Consider the following 26,157-nt stretch of genomic DNA (forward strand, 5'->3'; position numbering starts at 1 on the left):
ACCCTGTTTGATGCTAAATTATTGAAAAATTGAAATATAGCTCTGGAAAACCTGAGACCACTTAAAATGATCAGTTTCTGTGATTTTACTTTTTATAGGTTAATGTTTGAATAAAATGAACATTGATCTTTTATTCTACAGACAACACGACTCCGAACTTCCAAGCAAAATTAAGTATGTACTTGCAGAAAATGAGAAATGGTCAAAATAATGGAAAAAGATGGCATGCTTTTAGACCTCAAATAATCATATTCATGTTCATATTTATTTAGAAACAAAAATACTAATGTTTTAACTCAGGAAGAGTTCAGAAATCAATATCTAGTGGAATAACCACAAGGTTTCCAATGTGGTTCAGTGCAGTGGGCTCTGCATTTTTTCTAGAGTTGTATAAGCCCAATAAAACTATTTGTTGTCTTTAATCTGTTATTTCGGTTATTCAACCCTCAGATTGGAGTAAAGTCATATTCTACCCATTCATCTTCCCAGAATTTCAGGAACTCCTCATCATTCATGAAACGTCTTTAGAAATGTGGACTGTGGACGCCGACAGTGATAAGGACGTCTGTGCTGCTGTTACATGGTTAGCATTGAGATGCTATTTTAGGCTTGAGTATCTTAGCTAACTCCTTCTAGCATAACTTAGCATAACAATACCATTTTCCAGCGTCCAATCAGATCGCCTTTTGAAGCAAAAATGAAATGGCTTTGTCATTGAAAGCTGTTGTTTGGGAATGTAGCTAGTGCAGTAAATTAATGGCTATACCAGCCATTAATTTGGGAACATGGGAATTCAAAGGTTCCGGCTGAAACATGTTAAGCACCACTTTGCGTAGTAACTATATGACAGTCCCTCCATCCTCTTCACTTACTCAACATTATCAACAGTTTCCACATGCTAATCTGTATTTTTAATGTTAATTCCAGCAGACATCCTTTGTGTTTCTGCTATGCTACACATTGATTCTTGCTGCCACCAGCACAGCGTTTGTGCTTCCATGTCCTGAGCCTTGAGTGGCTGTTGCAGGGTATTATGGGATATGTAGTGTGATTGCTGTGGGCGCTATATAACTGACTGGCATTAGTAATAAATATATGAAGTTTTCTAGAGGGGCAGGCACGATTGTATCATTTGGTTCCACGCGCCTTAAACTTGACATGTGGATTCAGTCATTTAGAAGCATGTTTGTTGAAAGTATTATATAGTGAAACTATTGAATTGAAATGGGGCTGCACAGTGGCACAGTTGGTAGCACTGTTGCCTTGCAGCAAGAAGGTCCTGGGTTCGATTCCCGGCCCGGGGTCTTTCTGCACGGAGTTTGCATGTTCTCCCTGTGCATGGTGGGTTCTCTCCGGCTTTCTCCCACAGTCCAAAAACATGTTAGGCTAATTGGTTTCTCTAAATTCTCTCTAGGTGTGCATGGTTGTGTGTCATGTCTGTCTTTGTGTTGCCCTGCGACAGACTGGCGACCTGTCCAGGGTGACCCCGCCTCTCGCCCGGAACGTTAGCTGGAGATAGACACCAGCACCTCCCGACCCCACTAGGGACGAGGGTGTAAGAAAATGGATGGATTGAAGGTTTTAAAAGCCACTTTCATATGTTTATTTTTGCTGAATTTTAGTCAAATAATCCTTATTTCCAAAACATCCAAAACATATTTAGTTTCACTTTGAATAATTATTTTCAGATCATTTCCTGATGTTTCTTTATTTGTTTTACTATTTTGATTAATGAATGTAGACGTTAGTTTCTTCTGTTTTTTTCTAATTAATTTTTAAAATTTTATTTATTATTATTTATTATAACTTTTTCACTCATGTTTTGAATATTATTGATTTTTTTTGTCAAGATTGCTGCCTCCATTGCTTCAATAAATATTTTGCTCTTTATTATGTATGAATTTGAATTAAATGCTCATTTCTGTGCATTGTATTTCTGTATTCTTACACGGGTTTATGTGAATGAAAAGTGCTCAGAAATAAAGGCTGATTAATTGAGTGACATTTTTTCTTACAGTTTATATTCCTGCCAAAGCCTTACACTCAGTCAAGAAATAGAGACTGAAGGTAAGAGCATGTCAAAGTGAATTTGTATTGATATAGTTGAGTGCTAGCATTTGTGTGAACACCTGTGAGGAAACACACACACGCACACACACACAGCAACCTCAAGGCCATGTTCCATTGTCCTGGGAAAGCCATGAGGAGGAATTCCTTTCATGTGTCATCTCATATCACAGCGCCGTCCTGAACGCGGGCTTAGTGACATCCGAGAGGCCTCGACAGAATGTCCTGCTTTTAGTCAAATGAAATGTCTGGCAGCTGCCACATTCATCCGAATCACACGGTAATCTGCTTTCCATATAAAATCAAGGAATTATTAAGAGTTTTTTTCTTCACGTTTTTTTTTTTTTTTAACGGAGGGGGTTTTGCAGATGGGAATGCCAGCGTCTTTAAGAAGACACTTGAGAGACACAGGGCGGAGAAGGTTTGGGTAAGGTGCAAAACCCTGCTGAAGGATTTCCCATTTTATGAATGCGTGGGTGTGTGTGTGTGTGAGATAAACCATACGGGTAAAAACATTGCTCTGTTTGTACTGATTCTCCAGTATTCTGATTTTCGCTGGTCATTCGTTTTGTTATGAAGCTCAAATGTGCAGCAAAGATGCTCTATGGACATTAATTAGGCTAAGATTAATGTCAATGTCAAATTTATTTATACAGCACAGGTTTAAAACTGTACCAAAATGATAATAGAATAACTTGATGAAAAGAGAAAGAAACGTAATACCAGTTTTGTAGTACTCCAGACCGGTCTTGGTCTCGAGAACATTTTTTGCTTCGCTTTCACGGACGGTGGGGATTACGTCTAACTTTTTTCGTCACTTAGAAAAGAAGCTCAAAGAAAGGCAAGCTCAGTTGACGTGATGTTAGCAAAGCTAGCTGTGCAGACACACAAGCATTTGTGATGAAAAAAAAGTCACTCACTGCGCTGAAAAAAACAGGTATGTCATGGGATCGGCTTCAAGAACTTTCCGTTTGCATGTAAAAGCACGAAACGAGATGAATTCAGTCGATCTCAAAACATCAATTTGAGATTGACTCAATTTGATTTATATTTTTTCCCTTTCTCTTTCGTCCATTTGAATTGAGCTTCTTCTTCTTCCTCCATTTTCCACCACTGCCTCCTCTTGGACCCCGGTTACATGGACCAAGGGCCATTAAACTGCCCCGGCCCTCCTTTTCTTTATAATTACACCCTCCCGGACTGACCGAGCACCAGCTAGACCTTCGCTATTTGTTGTAATTAGTCCAGAATGTGAGCTGTCAACATGCAAAAATCGCGCCAGTAGGCCCGCGACGCCGCAGCTGCCCCCACAGCACTCAAACAAACACAAGCACCTAGCCTTGGCCAATGGAATGCATTAACTTTCTGCTCTCTCCCCTCCCACCCTGATCCCCCCTCCCCTCGGCGACTCATGTCAAACCCAGGTCCCTCAGAACAAAATCTTAATAATTAACTGGCAAATTTTAACATGATTGCTTCTGACACACCTACTCTGGTAATTATTGCTTTGAGGCCATGTGCTAATGAAATTAATGCATTCATTGCCCCAACAAATTAGCATAACTCATACAAATGGCCCACATTCGAGACCCAGTTGCGTGGAGGCAAAACAACATACAAGGGGGGGGGAGAAAAAAAAAAAAACAGTTTTAATGATAAAAACGACAGCAAATGAAACGGCTGGCACATTGAATTGGAGACCATGAAGAGAACTGCTTGCTCAAAGTCTTAATGAGTAAAGCCTCTTAATGTTAACCAAGGGTGATTGCAGTAATGCATTACAGTGATAGCAGCGCAGCACCAAATGATTATCGCTACCATTAGAGTCATTGCTGTTCTGCGTATACATCTCTCTGTGGACAAATATTAAACGGCCTTGCCACTGCAGACATTAAAATGTTATTATACCGACGCATTAACTTAGTGCGGCAGAGTTCATATCAATATACATAGGAGCTCCCAAACAATCCTTCTCTAAATGGCACAGCCGCCACTTGCAGCACTCACCACTCACGCCACTATTCCCTGTTCATGGCTGTTAGGTCTCTCAGCGGGACGCCTCTCAGACACTTACTGTCTGGTATTAATAATTGATGATGATGCCACAGGTACAATGGGCGAAGACAAGTGCAACAATCAGTGCAAGATGCTGCAAAAAGTGCGAGAAACGTCCCCTCGTAGCTGCTGGTGGAGCGGAGACAGCTGGAGAAGCTTCAAATTGGGTTTGCCTGCAGCCAAACATGGTCAGGGTAACAGAAAGCCAATAAAAATGGCCTTCATTTGAGCCAAACTGCCAGGGATTATTACAGGCAGGTGACTAGTCTGCAGGTAGGCATGACAGTTCGGGGTGTTCGGAACCTTTTTCAGAGAACCTCAGTTTTCTACAGTAAAGTTAGGCAAGAGAAGGTAAGTTGTACGAATCTGGGAAGTCTTGTGTTTCTACTGTTTGCAATAGGAACGTACAGTGCAAGAGAGAAAACCACTGGAAACTAGCAAGAGATTTTCAAAACTCATCTGGAAATTTTCCAGGAATGCAAGATCATGAGATCATGAGACGTGCAAACTCTTCGAGCCTCATAATGGAAAACCCCATGGTTTTCCATTATCAGGAAAACCATGGGGACTTTTGAACAGACACTAGCAAAGTCTGGGCAACTTGGTTCAATTGGGAATGGATCTACCAAACAATCTCACACCTTCATTTGGTTTGGTTTGCTTTCAGGCTCCACGTTGAAACTCAAACCAAAATGTCAAATGATGTACACAGATGTACAACTGCATTTGCTGCAATAAACTATCAACTTAGGGTCGATGAAAACCAATGTCAAGTCAACTTTTGAGATTTTGTCTTGTAAAAATACATAAAAACTACAACTACTACCTGTAACATAAAAAAACAAATTATATATACACATAAAAACACAGTAATACACATAGAACTGGTTGTAACACGACAAAATGCTAAAGACTAGAAGGTCTATGAGTACATCTACAAGGTTGTGACAATAACCTACAGAGATCTGACTGACCAGTGTTTGCTTTTCACTTGACAACTTGATGTTTCCAATAAAAACAGTTTACATAAGGCAGTGAAACACACCTGCACCTGTTTGAAGATTCATGCTGTCACCCAATGCATAGTGAACGTAAAACGAGACAGCTGACATGTGTACGCGAGAACCCAAACCGAGAAGAACAAAACATTTCGGCCTGTTTGTTCTTTGAACCCGAGTGGAAACAAACAGACGTCCCTGATTAAGATTAAATAACAAGAGTCACAGAATACGGTATGGAGCCAGTATCAATGTGCGAACGACTCCGCGTTTCCCGAACACCTCAAACTCCGGAGAGGTCGCCGGGGAAAGGTTACTGTGGCATCATCCTCCGTCCCATGCATACACACGGGAACAGAAAACCTGCGGCGGCACGGAGAAGCATGCATAAAAACCCCCGACGCCACACTGTGACCTCCGAGACGGCCATGAATACGAGCAACACATCAACAGCAGCCATCCTAATCTGAGATGGTTAGTCATGTGGCCACCTTATCCAGCATGCAACCCCATCTGTGATGACACATGAGCTCTGGCGTTTCACAGGAATAAACTCCCAAACACGACCACGCAACATCCTGATGAGAAATTTCCATCGAGTTGGAGGGGTGGGGGGAGGATGTAACACAAGAAAGCGTGATTAATTTCTTCTCATGGAATGAATACAGATATTGTCATTACACGCCTTGTATCCTTTTCCAAATATTGTAATGTTTCACCCTCCTTTTTTTTCTCCCCCTCCTCCGCTGGCAAGAGGAAAAGAGGGACGACACGTGAGCGACACAACTGGCTGCTAGATGGGCTAAATCACGGAGCAAAACAAAGAGCTGATTGCTCATTAGTGTTATGGATCTGCTCGAGTTGAAGCCGTTTTTCAAGATGCAGACACTGTTTAATGGCTTAAACGGCGTTTGCTTAAATTCCCGCCGCTGACATTTTCAGACGGTAACGCCTAAACGATCGAGGCGTCCTCAGCCGTCTCGGGCGCATTTTCCGTTTGGAGTCCCCTCCTCGACGCGCACACCTACCTTGGCCTTGCAGATGACACATCGCAGTTCGTCTTCACTCCCACGTCCCTGCAGGAAAAAGAAACGAGATTTAGACGTAATTAGAAGCTTCTGAAGCCAAACTCGTCAGCCGGGGTGACATGAAAGAATATTTTGGTAATTGTTAATCAAAGAGTTCCCAATCATTCCTTCTTATTATGACAAATGAGCTAATTATGTTTACTTGGTTATATCTAACCCAAACGTGTGCTATATGGAGTAATGCTAATTTAATTAGACTGTTCAAAGCTTGCACTGTGCGGTGGCCTTGAGGAACAAAGCACAAGAATTGAAAAAAAAATTTAAATAAATAAATAAAAGAACAAAACAACAACAGCAAAAAAAAAAGAATCATAATTCAGACAAACGCAAGTTTTGTTATTTAGTTCTGCACCTCGGGGCAGGCGCAGCCGCACAAGTTACACACCGACTCAAACACACGCGGGGAAGAAACGTGTCGACAATCTGCAGCTCCAGACGCTAATGACAACAAAACCATTTGCACAAACACAAATCCGCTGCTGCAACGCGTCACAGGATATTCTGATAGATGTTAATGGCACATAATTACAGGACACTACTATTAGGAGCAGGACTTTTTTTTTCCCCAGTTTTTTTTCCCCTCTTTTTTAAGAGGATTGTTGCCCCCGGCGCCGCGGCCAGAGTGCTGGGAGTGTCGGGCTAATGAAAGTAAACCAGGTCTGATCGCAAGGATGGCAATTATCAACCGCTGGGAAACAAAGTCGCTCAGAAGGATTTTTTTTACTCAGTTCCGAATTAGAAAAGGAAAAAACTCGGATGATTAAAAGGCATTAATATGAACGAAACTTTTACTGCAATAGTATCATCTAGCTGTAAATATTCACAAATTCTTTGAGCAAATATACTCAGGATGAAATGAAAGCATTTCATATTAAGCAGTTATTTAGTTAGACCTGATCATTGGTATCAACCTCTTTATAAACAAAGCAACCAGTTCACATTATTTATTACTTATGCAGTACATTTTTAAGTGGATAAGAGTTTCTGGAAAATTCTAAAAAGTCATGCTAATGCTACAGACGAGGGATGTTCCAACACGATCACTGAAACGGAAATCGAGTCCGATCTCATAGTTTCTTAATCGGAACTCCGTCTGAATCGAGATTTACCTCCCTGTCAGGTATCGGATATGAATATGTATTTATTTTAAACCCAACCAGGAATAATAACAGTGAGTTAGTATCTACTGCTGTGTGGTGATACTTTTCAGCAGTTACTGCTGTAAAGCGAAGCGGAACAAGGCATCGGCTTGCAGTCGGAGAACTTGTCAACTTAGTGAGGTTGTCGCTGTATTTAGCAACTTTTCAGACGTAATACAATCAAAATAGTCAGGTCAGGCTTTTAAAGCTCAATATCTGTGATCGGCCTGAAAACTGCAATCAGAACAGTCCTACTGGTGATAGTGGCGGTAGACTCCTTTAAAACTAACTATTATTAATTATTACCTCAATTTGAGCTTCTCAACAGCAAACTCTGCCCATGGGTCTGGTTTCAAACATGTGGATATGTGAAAAAATATCTCGCATCCAGAGTTAAATATGGTGGAGGACCTGTGATGCTGTGGGCCTGTATGTGCTAAAAAGCAGTGTTGTATAGTAACGAAGTAAAAATACTTCACTACTTTACTTAAGTATATTTTGGAGTACTTCATACTTTCCTGGAGTATGAAAATTTTTGATGACTTTCACTTTTACTTCACTATATTTCCGAACTTAATTGCGTACTTTTACTCCGATACATTTTCAATGTGTGATTTAGTTACTCGTTACAAAAAAGCGAGAGAGAAACGCAAGTGTTTTGACCCCACCTACTGATTAGCAAGTAGCAAGCAGGCTACCGAACAAAGTCCGTAGCCTGCTTGCCTGGTCTTGTTCATCACCACCAATAGGATACACCTTCTTCTTCTTCTTTTCTATTATGGCGGATCACAAGCAACTTTAAGGTGCATACCGCCACCTACTGTACATGAGTGTGTAGAAGCATTACTTCACATCTATTAAATTCTATTTTTTAATTTTGTATTCTTAAGATAAATAAACAATGCTTTCCTTAATTTGTGAATATCTGTTATGTTTCCTTCATTTCCTAATATACCTTTAAGATTCCATTCATGCCCTATATTTCTAACTATTCTCTTTAATTCTTCCCTTTCGAGTTCATTTGACTTACAGTTCATCAATATGTGTTCTACATTTTCTTTCTCTCCACATCTCTCACATTTATCATTATTTTTCCTCCCTATTGTATAAAGCATGTCATTTAAGTAGGTATGACCTACTCTTAATCTACTAATTATTATTTCTTCTCTTCTGTTTCTTTCATTAATGCTTCGAATTTGAACTGACTTTTGTACTTCATATAATCTTCTTCCTTTCTTATCTTCATTCCACATTTTTTGCCATTTCTTGATTTCTTTACTTTTAATTAGGATACACCTGTTTCGCTTCTCCCATTAAACACAAAGCAAGTCTCGCAATCAGTAGCAGCCACATGGAAATTCTCTTACAAAAACTCCCCGTCCAACTTGAAGAAACACATCGAGGTAACGTCTTATGAAATGGTTATAATCCTCCTGTTTCAGTAACTATAGCTTGGTCACTAGGCACTACTGTATTGTGAAATCTTGACCATAAATGAACTTTGTTTGGCATTGTTTCAGTTCCACACGTGGTGTATTTAGCTTAGGCCTAATGTTGACTGTAGCAGGCTACCTAGACTCCTCTGTTCAAGGGGGACAGAAGCCATAGCGATAGCAATTTAGACTAAATTTAACGAATATAGGAAAGGCATGCAAGTTCAAAACCAGGTTTACAGATGCCAATAAGCTGCATTTCCCTCCCAATTCTTTTTTTCTTTTGCATAACGACCAGTTGTGTGCACCACCTACTGACTGTAGGATTGACTGATTCACTGATTTGTGAAGTAGAGTAATCGTAACAGCTCTTTTTCTTCATGTTGGCTGCATTTTCTGTACTATTTATTTTTCTCATTTTCAGCACTGACCTTACTTGAAGGGAAAACTTAAGGCTTACAAAAACTTTGTATTTTCTGTCCTGGAGGGTTTACTAAGAAGCTGGTTCAGTTGTAAAGCAGGTTAAGTTAACCTTGTGCTATAGGTAAAGCACCTAATTTTCTTAACTAAATGATGCCTGCAGGTATATCTATTAGCAGGTTTAATTTTGCCTGCACTTGGTTGGGTATATTATTTTAAGTGTATTTGACAAGTTTACCAAAATATAAAAAATGTCATTCAAACTGCATTTGCCTTGTTTTACTTTTTACTTGTACTTTTCATTACATTACTTGAGTACATCCATTTTTACAGTAATTTCCATACTTAAGTACAAGAAGTTTCAGATACTTTAAGACTTTTACTCAAGTAACATTTCAGTCAGTGACTTCGACTTTTACCAAAGTCATATTTTGGAGAGGTACTTGTACTTTTACTTGACTCTGAGATTTCAGTACTTTATACAACACTGCTAAAAAGTACTGGGAGGATTGTAAGATAGCATGGAATCACATGGAATCATGATTTGTTTTCAAATATAAGTATATATCATTTAAGAATATGGCCGACAGAAATGAAAATCAACCATGGACATCTCTGTCCACAAGTATCCCCCCCTTAAATGTCTGTACATGAGTTAAAGGTTAGATTTTTCTAAATGTTTCAAAATATGCTGATGTCTGTAATTATAGAACATTGACCAACATGTATGATGTGTATTGATGACAAAATATAATGTTGATTTCTGGTTTTTCACTTGGTGACTATGTTTTTTTTAATGACTTTGTATTTTTGTAAATCTGTCTTTAACTGCCTTGTTGCTAAGCAAATAAACTCAACTGGCTGATGGATGTAATAAATGGTCTTTCCACTTCTCTCTCCCAGCGCCGCCATCAAACATGTCCTCGTCTGCTCATTAAACTCCGCCCATCTCCCTCACTCTTTCCCACCTGCGTTGCTCGCTGGGGCTTCGCTCACTTGAGTCCCTGATTTTCTTTTAGTGTGTTCAGTTTCAGCTGGACGGCGTTACGGAGTGAAACCAGATGTGTAAAAAAAACCCGAATGAATCCATCAGGCCCAACGCTCCGCTTTACGTCTGTGGCAGTCAGAGGGAGCGGCGTTGGGCCAAACCGGGCCGAGCGCGCTCACGGTCCTCCTGCACCCTTGTGCTTTGAGCTTGCGGGGCTTCTACCCCTCCAGGAATGTGCCCTCCATAATGAGGGTCAGGGGTCAAAGTGCTGCCTCGCCTGCAGGCTGGGATCTCCCAGGCACACTCAGTCACTGACTCTGTCCCTATATTTAAATATAGGGGGGGCAGGGGGGAGAATGAGGACTAAAAAAAGATGCTCCATGCTGACTGTAATCATCAGCTGCAAACTCGGGCTCCAGCTAACAATTATATTAGTAATCGATTGCTCTGTTGATTATTTTGATGATTATTCGGATTTAAAAAAAAGTTGCACATTCTGCAGATTGTTCATTTAACCACGTCTGCCTTTTTACTTTTGTTTTTACAAAATATTTTATATACATTACAAAATGCAGTTAAGCAAATGATTCAATCATCTTTTTGAATAAGAAAAGAAACATTATATTGCTTGAAATAAAATAACATTTTATTTATGAATGTAAGGATGCATCTGCAGCTGTTAATACAGTGTAAGGCTGATCTGTTGACCTTTTTTCTTTTTTTTTTTTTTAACCAAATGTGAACCAGGTGAAGCTACAACTGCCACTTGAGTCCTTAGTACAACATATTTACAGACAATAAAATTGTTAACCTTAAATGCAGAATAAACATGTATTTGCACAGCTTTAACTTAAAGGGGCAGTGTTATGTATTTTCTGGCCACATGGTGCTATTTTAAAGCATAATCAAGTAGCTATATTACCTTCAGTTGTTATGAAAATGCTGTTTATATTAAATATGACTTAAAAGAAATTTTGGTAACACTGTATTTGACGGGTTGTAAATAAGACTGTCATGACACTGTCATAAACATGACATAACACCTGTCATGAACATGAATAAGGCTTCATGAATATTTATGACTGTTGTCAAAAAGTGTCATTTGGTAAATCATGACACTTTTAATAAAAAGTTGACATTATTCAAAATGTCTTTGTTATGACAACTTGACATTAACCAAGAAATCATGATGTGACATAAATTTGTTATAAAAGTATTACTGATTAAACTTTAGCTTTAATAACATAAAGCTACATATTTAAGTGTTACTGAAATTTCACTTTGTAATTTAATTTAACACCTTGAGATTGGCTCTCTGTCTCTTTAAAAACTCCAGCTCTTTCTGAAACTCCGCCTTCAGGAAGTCATCACAACATGGCTCCTCTACTAACCCTTTAACAATGTTTCTACCAGTGTTGCACTGACAAGTAGCTCCTATAATGAGCTCAGCAGATCCACCAGGTGTTTGCTAATTGCTGCTGGCTAGTCTGAAGGAGCTGCTCTGTAAGGAATTAGCTCAGAGGAGGAGCTGCGTCTCGAAGGTGGAGCTAGGTCCAACCAGCTGAATGGTTGCCGTGGAGATTAAGGGCTTTCTCAAATAAGCATGAAAGGAATCAAGGCAAGACTCCAGGTATGTTTTTGATGAGGGTACAACATAACATGATGTACAGCTCAAAAACGTTGTTTTTACATAACACTGCCCCTTTAATTGCTGCTCTGACTGTGTTGTTTTTTCAGCAGATTCCTATTTAACAATTAACCGATTACTAAATTGGTTGACAATTATTCCAATAATCAATTATTCACGATTAACTCAATTAATTGTTTCAGCCCTACTGCAAACATGATAAAGAATGTATTCCCCTATAAAACATTTAGCATTTTTTTGTTGATGCTAGAAAAACGTAGAAAGCGTCCATGTTTCCGTATGTGCGGCTCGTATCGGCGCTAACGGCCCCAATGCTACCGCTAACCGCTCCCCGGCCGGATTCCCTCTCCCTCGCAAGTCAAATCATTATTGGATTACATTTTCTGCTTTCATAAAATGCGGTTAAGAGGCACTTTGGACATATGTGCATGACCTGCTTTCCAGAGATGGCTATCAGAGCAAAAGTGACAGGTCAATTGCTAATTTCTGTTCCATAAAAGGAAAAGGCCTCCTACCCTGAGCACTCTAAAAGGTCACAAGCTCTCTCTGTCTGTCTGCTCCCCTCTGTCTCTCTCTCTCTCACACACACACAAGTTAAAGTCGTCCGCTGACACGAGAGCACGCTCTCAGCTGAGTGTGGCGCTGCGTGTGTCTCTGTGTGTGTCTGTGCGCGTGCCGGCTGCATCAGCCTGTGTGTTCGTATGTAATTGTATAGTGGGAAGACACACACTTAATGGAAGTGGCTCTTCACTCTGACAGCTGGGTGGTGCAGATGAAAGGTCTGCTGCGGCGTGTTGTCGGCCACTTGTGGAGTGTCCGGAGCGAGGCGAGGCGAGGCGCCGGCACACACAGGTTCTGCTGGTCAGGGTTCAGAGCCGCAACACGCACACTGAACATCTGCACGAATGTGGTTTTAAATGACTTTTAATGATAAATAGGATTGTTTGCTTTCGGCTTCCAAATGGATTTCAGATGTAATCTTAAAGAGACGACTGAAATTGCATATTTTATTTTTGATGAGGTAAACATGCCTGACTGTTGTTTCAGATCTTTTCAGATTTGCTGTTTTTTTTCTGCAATAATCAGACTGATTTGCTTTATTATGTAAAAAGAGGTAGAGGTTTTGCATAAATATATATTTTTTAACATTTGAAACGCAATAAAAAATATATATGTATATAGTTTTTAGAGCAAAGCTGGTAAAGAAACCTCCCACAAGACCTGCAGCTGAAACTGGAACTTTGGTGGCTCCAAAGAGAAGTATTGATTAAGTATTGATATATATATATATATATATATATATATATATATATATATATATATATATATACAGTATATATACAGTACAGACCAAAAGTTTGGACACACCTTCTAATTCAATGGGTTTTCTTTATTTTCATGACTATTTATAAGGCAATAAGTCCCACTTATTAACCTGACAGGGCAGGTTGACCTATGAAGTGAAAACCATTTCAGGTGACGACCTCTTGAAGCTCATCAAGAAAATGCAGAGTGTGTGCAAAGCAGTAATCACAGCAAAAGGTTGCTACTTTGAAGAAACTAGAATATAAGGGGTATTTTCAGTTGTTTTACACTTTTTTGTTTAGTGCATATTTCCACATGTGTTATTCATAGTTTTGATGCCTTCAGTGTGAAGCTACAATGTCAATAGTCATGAAAATAAAGGAAACTCATTGAATTAAAAGGTGTGTCCAAACCTTTGGTCTGTACTGTATATATATATATATATATATATATATATATATATATATATATATATATATATATATCAAAAGTTATATACTGTATATATACTGTATATAACTTGTAAGTTTTTAAATGAAAATATGTTTCTTTCCGCTTTACGTCTCATTTGCTCCACTTCGGAGGCCCAGAGACATAACTTCATGAACCCAAAGCTCTTGACACAGTCAAGAGGAAATGATCCACCTTCTGATTCATTTTGACTTGTACTTCTAACTACACCCTGAGTAAAGTTGTTGCGTTTTGTCCTCCACCTTTTAAAGGAAATACTGATCTATTCAGCATGTTTACCGGCTTCTTGCTAATGATAGGCCGCACTTTGGTGCCGACAGAGCCCAACAGGTGCTTCAAAGGCTTTTTACCAAAGACACATATCTGCTGCTTCTGAAAGGGATTTGATAAGAGGGGCGAAACAAAAGAGTCAAATTGCAGGCTGACAAAACAACCGTGAGCCAAGAGAGTCTAGAAAGCTGCACGGATCCAAGGGGAAGTTTCTTCTTTTGTATAATTGTTTTCTTTCTCACACAAGACATATTGGATGTCAAGACAGGAAATATGCAGGTGTGTCGGAGCAACATTAAACATGGGTGTGCTGCTTTTTAGCTTGGTTTGACCCAGGTTGTTGTTTTCGCTCTCTGTCTCTCGCGAGGCGTTTTTGTAGAATAGTCATGTGACTTTAACTGGGGCGTTTCTAAAAGTGGACAGAGCAACACTACATCGGTTTAAGCGAATCAAAAAACTACAACAGACAACTTTCATGTTGATTCATTGATTGACTGGTTTTCTTTAAATGGGACAGAGCATGTTAAATAAAGTATAATGCTGTCGTAGATCTACTGGATTTAGCAAAATAATCATTTCCGTCTGTAGTCCCCATGAAATATGACACAAAATACAAACATTCATACAATTTCATACATTAAAATAAGAAACACAGTAAAAACAAATACAAACTATATATATGGTCAGAAAAAAAACTATTTTAAGAGGCCTATATTTAAAAACTATTGTCTATTTATTGTCAAACAACAATAACTGGATTTAAATGCTAAAAATTGTTAAGAGCTATTAAATTTATATTTTTCATATGAATCCATCTCTTTTTTCTGTTTTAAAGGTTTATGTTAACACAGAGGGACAGTTGTAATCATACATAAAGATAAGTCACTTAAGTTTTTACAGTCTAAAACCGATTTCCATTAGACATGGACCAATCAGAGGTATGTATTTACCAATCTATGATTTCTGTAAAGTTCTGACTTTGATGTGGCACTGTCAAATTTTTTTTTTTTTTTCAATTTCCACTGGTCACGGCCAGTCATAGCCTGGTAAAAACGCTTCACTTCATCCAGAGGGCCTGGGCTCTCAGCTATTGAGAAATGATTACCGTACTTCCTGGAGGCGGAAGTTCCACTCTGAGGAAGTTTTAAATTTTACCCAATCGCTATGTTTGTCTGTGTTGCATGTAAAGTACCAGTTCAACTCTGCAAAGCTTACTGGAAATTGCTTGTGCCGCACACAACTATCCTCCACTGAGAAGTACCAAGCCGAACAAGATATTCAACATTTGTAAGCGTGGCCGACATGGACTGAACAGCTTTGTTCGCTTCCTCTGCTGCCATTGCTAAAACTACACATAGACTATAATTCTAAAACAGCGCAGAAAATTAGTGCCATCGTTCACAACTTCTTCTGGTTGCTGATTGAAATCCATTTCAACGGGAGAAATCCCAGACGGAGCGGTGAAGGACGACGACAGCTGAGTGGAATTGCACTGGCTGGATGCCTCAGCTAACCACCTGATTTCTCACTTCATCTGAAATTTTTAAGTTTGTTTTTGAGGGGTGACCTGCTAGATCCGATTTTAAACAACCCCAGTTTACTTTACAAAGACCATAACATTGGCCATGAAAGCTGCAGGACGAAACTTTTACAAAAAATAGTTTTTTTTTACATAGTTGTTAAAATTATTATTATGTTGTGACAGCATAAAATATATAATGTTTTAAAAAAATGAGAGCTCCTCTGCCTCCTCCAGTGCTCCCAGCGCTAACTGCAGAAATACACCACGCAGTCAGAAACAACCAATCAGAGGCAGGAGGAGGGGCTTAGTGCTGTCAATCACTCTCTTACTCACCACCTCCCCCTTGATTTCTACTATGCTACAGCTAGTTCACCACAACATAGGCTGCCACAAATGTTAAGGCTAGTTAGCATAGCCATAGGTGAATGTGGATAAATAGTTTTCCTGGAATGGTAACTTGCTTCTACAACATTAGCATATTGAGCAGCATTGATTGACAGTGGTAAGCCCCTCCTCCTGGCTCTGATTGGTTGTTTTTGACTGGGACGGCAATAGACTGAGATCGATCATTTCACAGATTATCCGTCTCATATCAAACTGTCATCACACGGTGACAGCTTAAACAAACATGGATTTTTTTTTTTTCCTAACACTTACATGCTATAGCTTCAAACACAAAATGCACAGTAGAGCTTGTTAACAGTAACAGTTCTGAATAAACTATTGCTAAACCCGGTTCTGTTTGTTGACGTGTTTCTGCACCAAAGAAGTAGCAGATTTCAGTTTGGATGCATTAACAAACACAGTAAATCAGTATTTGACCTGCTAATCGCCACAGAGAGGCGATCTGGGAAAATTGCCTCTACCTCTAGCCCTTTTTATTAGTCATGAACAGACTGACGGGTGAGTCACTGATCATACTCCGCCACAACACTCCTCTATCAGAGACGGCAGCAATTTGCGTTATTGCTACTATTCCCGGAAGTTGTCTGAAACAAAAACCAAAGGTAGTTCACCAGTAAAACTTTAAACTTTGCGAATCAGAAGAGCAGAAGACGCCGCATGGGCGTGTCCGGAGTTGAAACAACCACCCAGCAAACTCCGGTAGCCGTGAGTTCAGGGAGGACGGCGGGTGTTAATGAGCTGCTCGGCGGTGGGTGACAGGTGTCGGCTGCATGATAGCCTCCTGAATTTCTGCCAGTCTGTTACGAGGCGCCGCTCAGCGTCTCAGCCTCCGATGCCTTATCATTGTTAGCAACCCTCATTAAAAGTAATTGGGATTGCTATTTGAAACGTAGCTCATTAGGCAGCAATGTTTTGTCTCAATAAGGAATGCTAAGGAGGCAAACATATTTATTCACTGATAGGAGACTGGAACAGATGTCCCCCCCGACCCCACCCCACACACTCCCACACCACCTTCCACGTTTTGACAAGTGGCTGATGAGGAAAAACAGCCTAAATATCAGCTGAGGGACGTCTGTCTTACCCTCTGGATCCATGCGGACAGACACACGTGATGAGCCAGTAAAGTCTTGCAGTCGCAGAAATTCCTCAGTGGGTCGCTGGTTTTCAGTTCGCCGTCCCTGCATATGAAGCACTCTGACGTCTCTGTAGAAGAAGAAGAACAAGAAGAAGGAGGAAAAAAAAGATGTCAGGCAAGTTCACACTAAATCATAGGCTAATTCTGGATTTGCTTTAAGATCCACGTCAAATAGTCTCCTGTGTGCACAGCTAGCTTTTCCTGTAATAGTATTTAACTCGCGCTGCACATCTCTCCCCTGGGCATTCCACGTTTATTTGGTTCCCATGTGGAAACGTGGTGAAGTGAATATTACATCAAAGGTTGTTGAAGGAAGTAGATTTTTGCTGACGAGGCAATAATCGGCCTATGTTAGGTAAACCCACGTGCTTTTCATGACAGGGGTTCTGTGCACGGCCTCTGCAGCTTCACATTTACATTTTATATAACAAGAAATGATGAAAGACAAGCGTTGGAAGTGTTTTCACATCTGCCGATGGCGTTCGTGAGTCTGTGGCTTTGACATATTGTTAGAGTGGCTCTCTAAAGTGTACACACCCTTGTTGAAATTGCAGGTTTTTGTTATTCTGTAAAAATAAATTGTATTTTTTTCACCTCTTAATTTGACACTTTAACTGTTCAACTGAAAAAAACAAAACAACCTCTGTTTTTTTGTTTTTTTGGGGGTGGGGGCGAGAAATGCAAAGCCAAAATGTCAGAACATAAGAAGTGTCTGAAACTGCTTTGCTGAAGCAGATCTGAATTTATACTTGGCTAAGAAATTATATTAATAATAAATGAGAATATTATTCAAAATTTCGTTTACTTCAGTGGCTCAGGAGAAGCGCATTATAGAGATTAATTCCAGACAGACTGATGTCAGATTTTTTTTCCTACTTAAAATGTGGGGAAAAAAATTTATAACAAGTTAAATAATCTGCCAGTGGAATTAGTACTTTTTATTTAATATTAAGGACTAAAAACAAGCTTCTATATAGTGAAAAGTTACTTGTAAGCTAGTATGGTCTTATTTCAAAACAGAACAAAAATAGGTTGTGTTTTTGCATAGTCATTAGTCATATTAAAGGAAATAGATCAGTTAGCTTCATTTTACAAAATATTTTATTTTCCTTTGTGAAAGATAGCTAGCTTTTATAAAAAATTGAAAATATAAATTCATTTTAGTTCAACTTTCCTAACTTTTAAAATAAAACATTTCATGTACATATTTATGCATTTAGTACATATCATTCTGTGGCACCAAACACATTTTATTTTGTAGCAACAGCAGCATAAGAGGCTCTGTCACTTGAAAAGGTTGCTGACCTCTGGTCTGTCCCATAAAATCCATTGGAGTGTTATGCATTTTCCAGGCAAATAGTGCCATTTTATAGTACAATCAAGTAACTATGTTACCTTCAGTTGTTATAAAACTTCTATGTACATCAAATATGAGTTGAAAGAAATTTTTATTTGGAATTTTAACATCTTGAAATTGGGGCTCAGTCTCTTTAAGAAGCTGCTCCTTTGGAAACTCCGCCTTCAGGAAGTCATTAGAACATGTCTCCTCTATTTACCCTTTAACAACGTTTTTTCCAGCTTTGCACTGAGAATATAATGAGCTCAGCAGAGGTCACCCATTAGGTGTTTGCTAGCTGCTGCTGACTAGTCTGAAGGAGCTGAGTGAGGGAGCCGTGGAGGAGGGTTGCTCTGTGAGGCGGAAGCTCTTGAAACTGCAGCTGAAAGGAGGAGCTCTATCCTTGAAGGAGGAGCTAGGTCCACCCAGACATTTTGCACAGGTGAATGGTTGCCACGGGAGATTAAATGATTTCTCAAACATGCATGAAAGAATCAAGGCAACACTCCAGCTATGTTTTTGATGAGGGAATATTACAACATGTCAATTTTCCATAACACTGCCCCTTTAAAATGCCCCGACATTTAACGGGACACAACGTGGAAACATTCAGACGGTTTGTACGGAACTGTACATGTGGAGAAAATAAAAAATCTACATACTGACTGTTTTTATGTGCTGTTTATGCACTACATGTGGCCAGCACCTCTGGTTTAACTACAAACTTTTGCAATTTCTTCTTTGGCGATGATTGTGAAGCAGCAGCTTTGAAGCTAAGTGTTGGACAGTGTAGCTGGAAGGCAGATTATGGTGGTTTCATCCCATAAAAACACTGGGAGGAGGTGGCTCGCTGTCATCGCGGCGCTTCGTGGGGGATGGAGGATTGAAGTGCTGCCTCAGAAGCTGCTGTCTCTTCTGGGCGTCTATTAGAACCATGTTGTGCTTCAGGTGAAAATCTACCACCAGATGAAAAAGGCTCAATCAAAGGCTGGGCTTTTTTTTTTTTTTTTTAATGTACCCCGTCTCAATCTGCGTAAGCACATTTTATTACTGACCTGGCACATTTCTCCAAAACTTTAAATGAGTCTGAGACAAGCTGTGAAAAAAAAGAAAAAGGCGGATGAGGGGGGGGGGAGTAAAAGTTGTTTTTCTTTTTTTCTTTTTAATCGCTTTTTATTTAGTCCTACAAATGGCATTTTGAGTCAATTATGTGGCATCTGGCTTGCGTCTTGCTTTTCCCTCCCCGGTTGACACGAGCCACCTGGCCTCCACGACTTCCCCGCCAGTCGCTTCCAAAAAACCCCGCCGTGTCAAAATTCATACGTTTGCTTCCCTTTCGTGTGCCCGTCTCAGCTCCCGCGTTAGGTTTTTGGTCGGTTCCGAGTCGTTGTCAAAATAACTTTTTGTACGCGCAGGAAGATTTGGCTGGAAAATAATGGAGACGGACCGCAGAGAGTGACAGTCTTTCTAACAGGGAGAGTCTCTGCGTGTTTCAACAGCCTGAGCTAAAATATTTTCCCGAAGCTCCGCTGTGATGGCAGGTTCTCCAATTATACCCACAAGTCCTTTTTAGCGTTTCACTCTCCTGAATCCGGGCCGCTTTTACGATCATTATGGCGAGCCCCGAGGCACTTGTGCAACTAAATAACACCACTGATGCTGAGAAAGTAACTAGGAAACAACATTACAACAGAGATGTAAACACGCGGCGTGTCAATCGTAGCCGAGCTGACACGCCGCCGTGATCTGTGACTCCCATAATTAACTGTCAGCGGTGTCAGTGTTCGGCAGTGCTTCGCATGAAGGAGTGCGCTCGACTAACTGGCTGAAGTTGCACGATTTAACAGCTAACAAACTTCCTGCGCTGCAGCTGCAGTAGCAGCGGCGGCTCGGGGGCCGCGCCGCTCCCAGTCGGGGTTGTCGCTGATGAGGCAGCGCCGCAGCTTCTGTTTACCACTTTAATGTGAAAAGGTTTGAGAGGCAAGAGAAGGAGATGAAGACTCTGCCTGGCTTCGCCCTGGATCAGAGTGCTACAGTGTTCGTGCCAGAGTCGATTCAGAAAGAAAAATGTAAATCCGACTAATCGCTGTGTTTGACTTTGTAAGCTCGAAATGTAAAAAAAAATAAATAAAAATGTTTTCAGTTTTCTGGGTTTTTATATTCGGGAATTTTGTTTCAAACGTAATTTAGAAGTGTGGTTGTGCTGAGGCGGAAGAATAATTCATCGGTGCTGCCATAACTAGCGTGGTTTTGTCCAAACGTCCATCATAGTGGGGTTTTATTTGAAGTGAAATTTTCACCGATTTGTACCGCGGCCACTGCAGATGATTTTTTTTTTTCCCCCTTCAAAAAAATAAGAACTTTGGAGAATATTCTCAAAAATGTTCTCCAAAGTCATAAAACTTCCAAGTTTGTTTCTGAAACACTTCGGAGATTAATCTCAAATATTCAGAGTTTTTTCAAGCAAATTTGACTTTTCATCTGATTTCGCAGTTTGTTGTTTGTTTTTTCTAGAAAACTTATGAGATTGATCTAAATATTTCAGTTTGTTTGGTTGAAATTTACTATGTTTTCTTCCCCATCTATAAGGTAGAGTGGAAATGCGTTTGCCACTCTACCGAGTTGAGCGCAGTACAAGACTGTGTAACGCGCCGCTTAAGTAACAGCGTGTGGGTGAGAGGCTTTTAGGTCAAACAGGTAATGTGGTTAATTGTGCATTATTAGATTTTTTAAATTAATTACATATGTTAATGTTGATAATCCATACGCGTTGCATGTCTTGTGTTACAGGCAGAAAATGGGATTTTATGTTACTGACCAACACAAACCAGAGTTTAAATGTGAAGTGAAAGAAAAATGATCGGATGAATCTGAAAAGTGTGCCATGCAACTGAGTTGCAGGTCTTGACGGGGTGTGTCACTACTATTTGGATTTATGAAATGAAAGATTTTTTTTCACTTAGAACATGTAGAATGTCAGAAATAAAAATAACAATTAGACCTAAAAACAAAACTTTTATAAGGAGTTCAAAAAGGAGTCCGAAGAACCCAAAGCCACGTCAATCCGGCCCCCAATCGTCTCATCCAAATATGACCCACATTATCAATATGTACACATCAAATTTTTACTCCATTTCACAATTTCCACTCTTTCAAAATTATATCTGTACATTCAATCCATAATTTAGACTTTGACTAGGCCATGACTGCTCTTATCTAAACTGCCCCATTTCCACTCCCAAGCTGCTGAGGGTTGTTTGTCATGAACGGTGCGGTGAGGGGTGGTGAGGCAGACGCTGTAGACCCAGGTAAGAAGAATGATGATTTTAATCAAAAAGAAACAGTCCAGCAACAGGCAGCACGCACATTAGACGAGGACCCGACAAAGAACAGACACACAGGTGACACTAAATACACTGGGGGTAATCAGGGAACAAGAAACACCTGGGAACTAATCAAGGGGAGAACAGGACAACACGGAGACACAGAGACCGAAAACTCGAAATTAACACACAGAAAACACAGAACATGACATTGTTGTCCTGTGATCTAGCAACTTCTAACAGGTTTTCTTCCGCTTTTGCCGAGTATTTGGGTCCAACCTACATTCCATCAACTCAGTATAACTTCTCTGTCTTTACTTAAGAAAATCATCCACACAGTATGGTGCTGCCGCTACACTGTTTTACAATAGGGACGTCGTGTTCGGGCCACAAAAAGCCTTTGCCTGGAGGCCAAACATTTTGATTTTACTCTTGACCAGAATACATTCCTCCACATGTTTGCTGTGTTGCCTTTTATGACTTCTTATGTCTTTCTTTCTTGAAAACCATAGTCATTAATAGTTGTCCTGTCATACCCTCCCACCTGAGCTGTGACTCTCTGCAGGTTCTAAAGAGCAGAAACGATTAGCTTCTTCTCTGATTAATGCCATCTTTGCCCGGCCTGTCAGCTCAGGAGGGAAGGATGTTTCTCTGCAGACGTGCCATACTCTTTCCATTTTCCAATGACGTTTGGAAACTCGTTTTTATAAGCTAACCCAGCGTTAAGCTTCTCCACATTTTCCTCCCTGACCTGTCTGCTGTTCACGGTTCTGTTTGTTCTCCAATGTTCTCTATAAAACCTCTGAGGCCTTCGCAGAACAGCTGGGTTCACGCCGACATCGGATTACACACAGGTGGAATCTCCAGCTGCGTTTCCATTTACAAACTTTGTCGTTATTTCGCAAATGTAAAAAAACTAAAAAAAACAACCACAACTTCCTAACCGCTGTTTTTCCATTAAATAAGAAACACAATGATAAAAAAATCACCTGAATAAGTTTGTTCATGTGATAAGTCGTTAAAAAACATGACTTATCATGTTTTTAATTATCCTCCATCTACTTCCTGTTGTCTTCTTCCTAGTGCCAACATTTTTTCTCATTGGCAAATCAATGAGGGTCACAGGTTTTTACAACTTCATGGCTTCTAACACTTGAAAAAGGATGAGTTGACTAGACTTCAGGATTTCACTCACTCTTTTTATTTAAACCAGTGAACAGGAATCAATTAAGATTTGAAAAACCTATAAAAACGCAAACATTTTAAACATACATCGTAGAGACATTTGGTGATGCCGAACATTTTCCAAATTAGATTTTAACTTGTTATTTTTTTAAGAAATACAAATTTATGTGCATTAAATATCTTAACACAAGCAATTGCGGTGTTTTCATCAAAGAAGAAACAATTAACAATAAGTTTGTTCACGTGACAAGTCATTAAAAAACATCCCGCGCCATCGTCTTCCCACTACTTCCTGTCGTCGTCTTGCGCCTGTGGCAATATCCTAGTGCCAAAACCTTTTATGCCAAATTGCGCAGATGTATAATCAACAGAAATGCAGCTTGCGTAGGTGATGTTTCAAGGCAAACGACAGTACTTGTACGGTTATTATGCTGTTATATTGTCAGTTTGTATCTGTAGAACAATTTAAAAACCAAATATCATTTTACTTCCACTTAACAACAATGCTAAATATGTACTTATGCACTAAGGCGACCAGAAATAAGCTTCCTGAATATTTGGGTTTAATTGCACAACAGGCTGACCGGAGCGCGCCAGACAGACAGCAGCAGCAGTGGAGCAGAGCAGAGTTCATGTCCAACCAGGGACTTCATAGAACGTTCACGTCAGTTGGAACTGCCACATCAAGACGGTGACTCGTTATACACACGACATAATGTTGGTCAATCATTTCAAATAAATGTAATTATATCAAACAGATACATTTGTGGTTGTAAATGACAGAAGGCAAGAAAAGTCTAAGTGATGGAAGTATTTTTGCAGGCCACTGTGTGAACGCCATGAATAAAGATGTGTGTCATTTCATCGGACGCGTTTGGAGCAGCGAACAGCACAGCAGAAGTAAACATGTGAAGAAAATGCCAGATTTGGATAATTTAATTGTCCACTGCATTGCTAATGACCTCATTAACAGAAGAATGATGGGAAATCAGCGTGGTCTGGGCGAGGAACCGCCTGTGCAACAGCCATCTGGCTACAAAGGAGTGGGTGGCAGCGGCGTTGCAGGGGGTGGGGGGGAGAGACCAGTGAGCTGACACCAGGAACGTCACTGGTTTTTGGCAAAAAATAAAAATAAAAAATTGCCACCTACCGTTTACTTCCTTCATCAGGTAATCTGATAAATAATGTTAGGGCAGTAAACCTGGGATACGCAGGCACCTTTTACGTGATTAAACCCGCAAAACGTTTCAGCTGTCTATCAGTTTTCTAACAGCTCATCTAGCAACCTCATGAAGAAGACATGGTCTACCATCATCATCACCGCAGGGATTTTATCACAGTAATACAGAAGGGCTGGTCCATATTGTCATATCATAAACACTGAAGAAAATGAAAGACAGAAAGAACAGAGGAAAAAAAAACATTTAATTACGTGCTCCATTTTTACCTAAAGGTAAACAAGTAGGAAATATTGCCAGAGAAATCACCTCAAAATCCAATATGGCTGCCTCATATGTTCAACTTTTAAGAAAGCATCTTTAATGATATTTACCTCAGATCATTCATTCACAGTTTTCTGTGGACTCCTTCAGAGACCATTTGGATCTATAACCCAGTAGACCCGTGGTACCAGAGAGAAATAGGAACCAGAACAACCAGCAAAGACTGAAAATAACAGTTAATCCATGAAAGGTTCAGACTGAAGCAGATCTCCTTCCTCTTTAAACAGCCCCAGTTCACAACATCACAACGGATTATGGAAACACGTTTTTTTTATCAATCTTGAAACCAACATTTACTATTTACATAGAAAATGGATTCAGGAGGTGGTGCACCACCAAGGACCTTCCTGTGTTAAACACAAGCGAAACCAGCAAACATTAACTACTCATATCCTTCTAACACCACCTCACTTCAGAAATGCCAAACTGTCCCTTTAAGCATTACTCATTTAAAAAGAAAGACAAAAAAAACAACCAACAACTAAATGTCAGATCCAAATTGTGGCCACAGAGTCTTCAGTTCAGTTCATTGTAACTTAATCCTGTGAGAACTGCAACATTCAATTCTTTTTTAGTCGCATTGTTAAGTGACGGACCAAACCAATTTTAAATACCTGTCCGAAAGACTTTCAACGTTTATCATTTTGGAGTGAGACTGCTTGGTTGTGGCAGTAAACCACCTCCATAGAAGAGAAGAAAAAACAGGGAAAAGAGAAACTAATCTATTGCTAATTTAAACATTAAACTGTGGCATGCAGAATTCTCTTGACATAATGAGGAATTGGCACTTACCCACAACTACACTCCTGCACCATTCTGAAGAAGACAGTGGTTTGTACTCAGTGCCCATGTCTCGCTCTTTGTTTGGAGACAACTTCTTCCACCCTGTTCTGAGGTTTCTCTCTCTCACACACACACACACAAGCCAACACTTCCCTCTACTTCCCGTTTTGCACGCCTGCCGCTCTCTGCGGCCACACACACACACACAGATGAGGATTTATGGACTGACTCTTGTGTGAAAACAGAGCTTCTCACCCCTGCATTTCTGCTGGCACTTGCCATCAGCTGACAGACTCTTGTGTTTCTGTTTCTACGGAAGTAGTGAACGCGAGCAGCCAATCGGAGCACAGGGAACGTCAAAACAGGAAGCAGCGCTGAGAGGGATCTCTCTCTTTCTCTCTCTCTCTCTCTCTCTCTCTCTCTCCGTTTGTCTGGAAACTGATGTTGAGGCCTAATAAACTGATGATTCCGATCTCGCTCAGGTTGCTCGTTTTCCATTCCAGACAGTTTTGTTTAGGGTTATGGGGGATAATCTATAACACATTTATAATAAGGAACATAAAGCCAAAGAGGCTGCTTCTGGAAGCAGCGCTCTGCCCGCCTACTGCTGGGAAACGATGAGCCAATTCTGGGATTTCCCTGCACATCTTTCAACACCTTCTGCTGTGGAAAGTTCTGTTTGTGGTATACAGGCTTCCCAAGGAACATTCACAACAACTACACATTGTGTCTGACTAATGCAGAAAAAATCCCCCTCAGTGCTTGTGTGTCACCTCAAGAATGGATGGATGAAGTCAGTTCATTTCAGAAATACTTTATCTATCTGAAAGGGAAATGAAATGTTATCATAACTCGTATCATCTAAGTATCTTCAAAAGACGCTGTCAGTTCTTGGTAAGCTCTTCTAACCCACCTCATCTGTTCTTGCCACTTTCTTTAAAACTTCTTGTTCTTGATGTGAAGCAGGCAATGACCTTGAAACCCCAGAACTGAATCTCAGACAATGCACATCTCCGTTAGGTTGGTAAATGTTCAGTACAACTAGAAAATGACTGATCAGCTATCGACACGTTGCATGTTA

The 26,157-nt window shown here is 40.1% G+C and overlaps 1 protein-coding gene across 1 annotated transcript in view; it reads right to left on the minus strand.

The window, feature by feature from the left end:
- Window positions 1–25,501, minus strand: part of LOC111609660 — a 96,760-nt gene extending 71,259 nt beyond the window's left edge. Inside the window, exons 1-3 of the mRNA XM_023339122.1 lie at window positions 25,086–25,501; window positions 16,894–17,015; window positions 6,149–6,196 (exon numbers count right to left, since the gene is read on the minus strand). Coding sequence (XP_023194890.1) covers window positions 6,149–6,196; window positions 16,894–17,015; window positions 25,086–25,143 — 228 coding nt within the window. The 5' untranslated portion in view covers window positions 25,144–25,501. The remainder of the gene's footprint in view (window positions 1–6,148; window positions 6,197–16,893; window positions 17,016–25,085) is intronic.
- Between the last annotated feature and the right edge of the window lie 656 nt (window positions 25,502–26,157).

Source organism: Xiphophorus maculatus, chromosome 9 (genome assembly GCF_002775205.1).
Source record: "Xiphophorus maculatus strain JP 163 A chromosome 9, X_maculatus-5.0-male, whole genome shotgun sequence".
NCBI classification, from domain to species: Eukaryota; Metazoa; Chordata; class Actinopteri; order Cyprinodontiformes; family Poeciliidae; genus Xiphophorus; species Xiphophorus maculatus.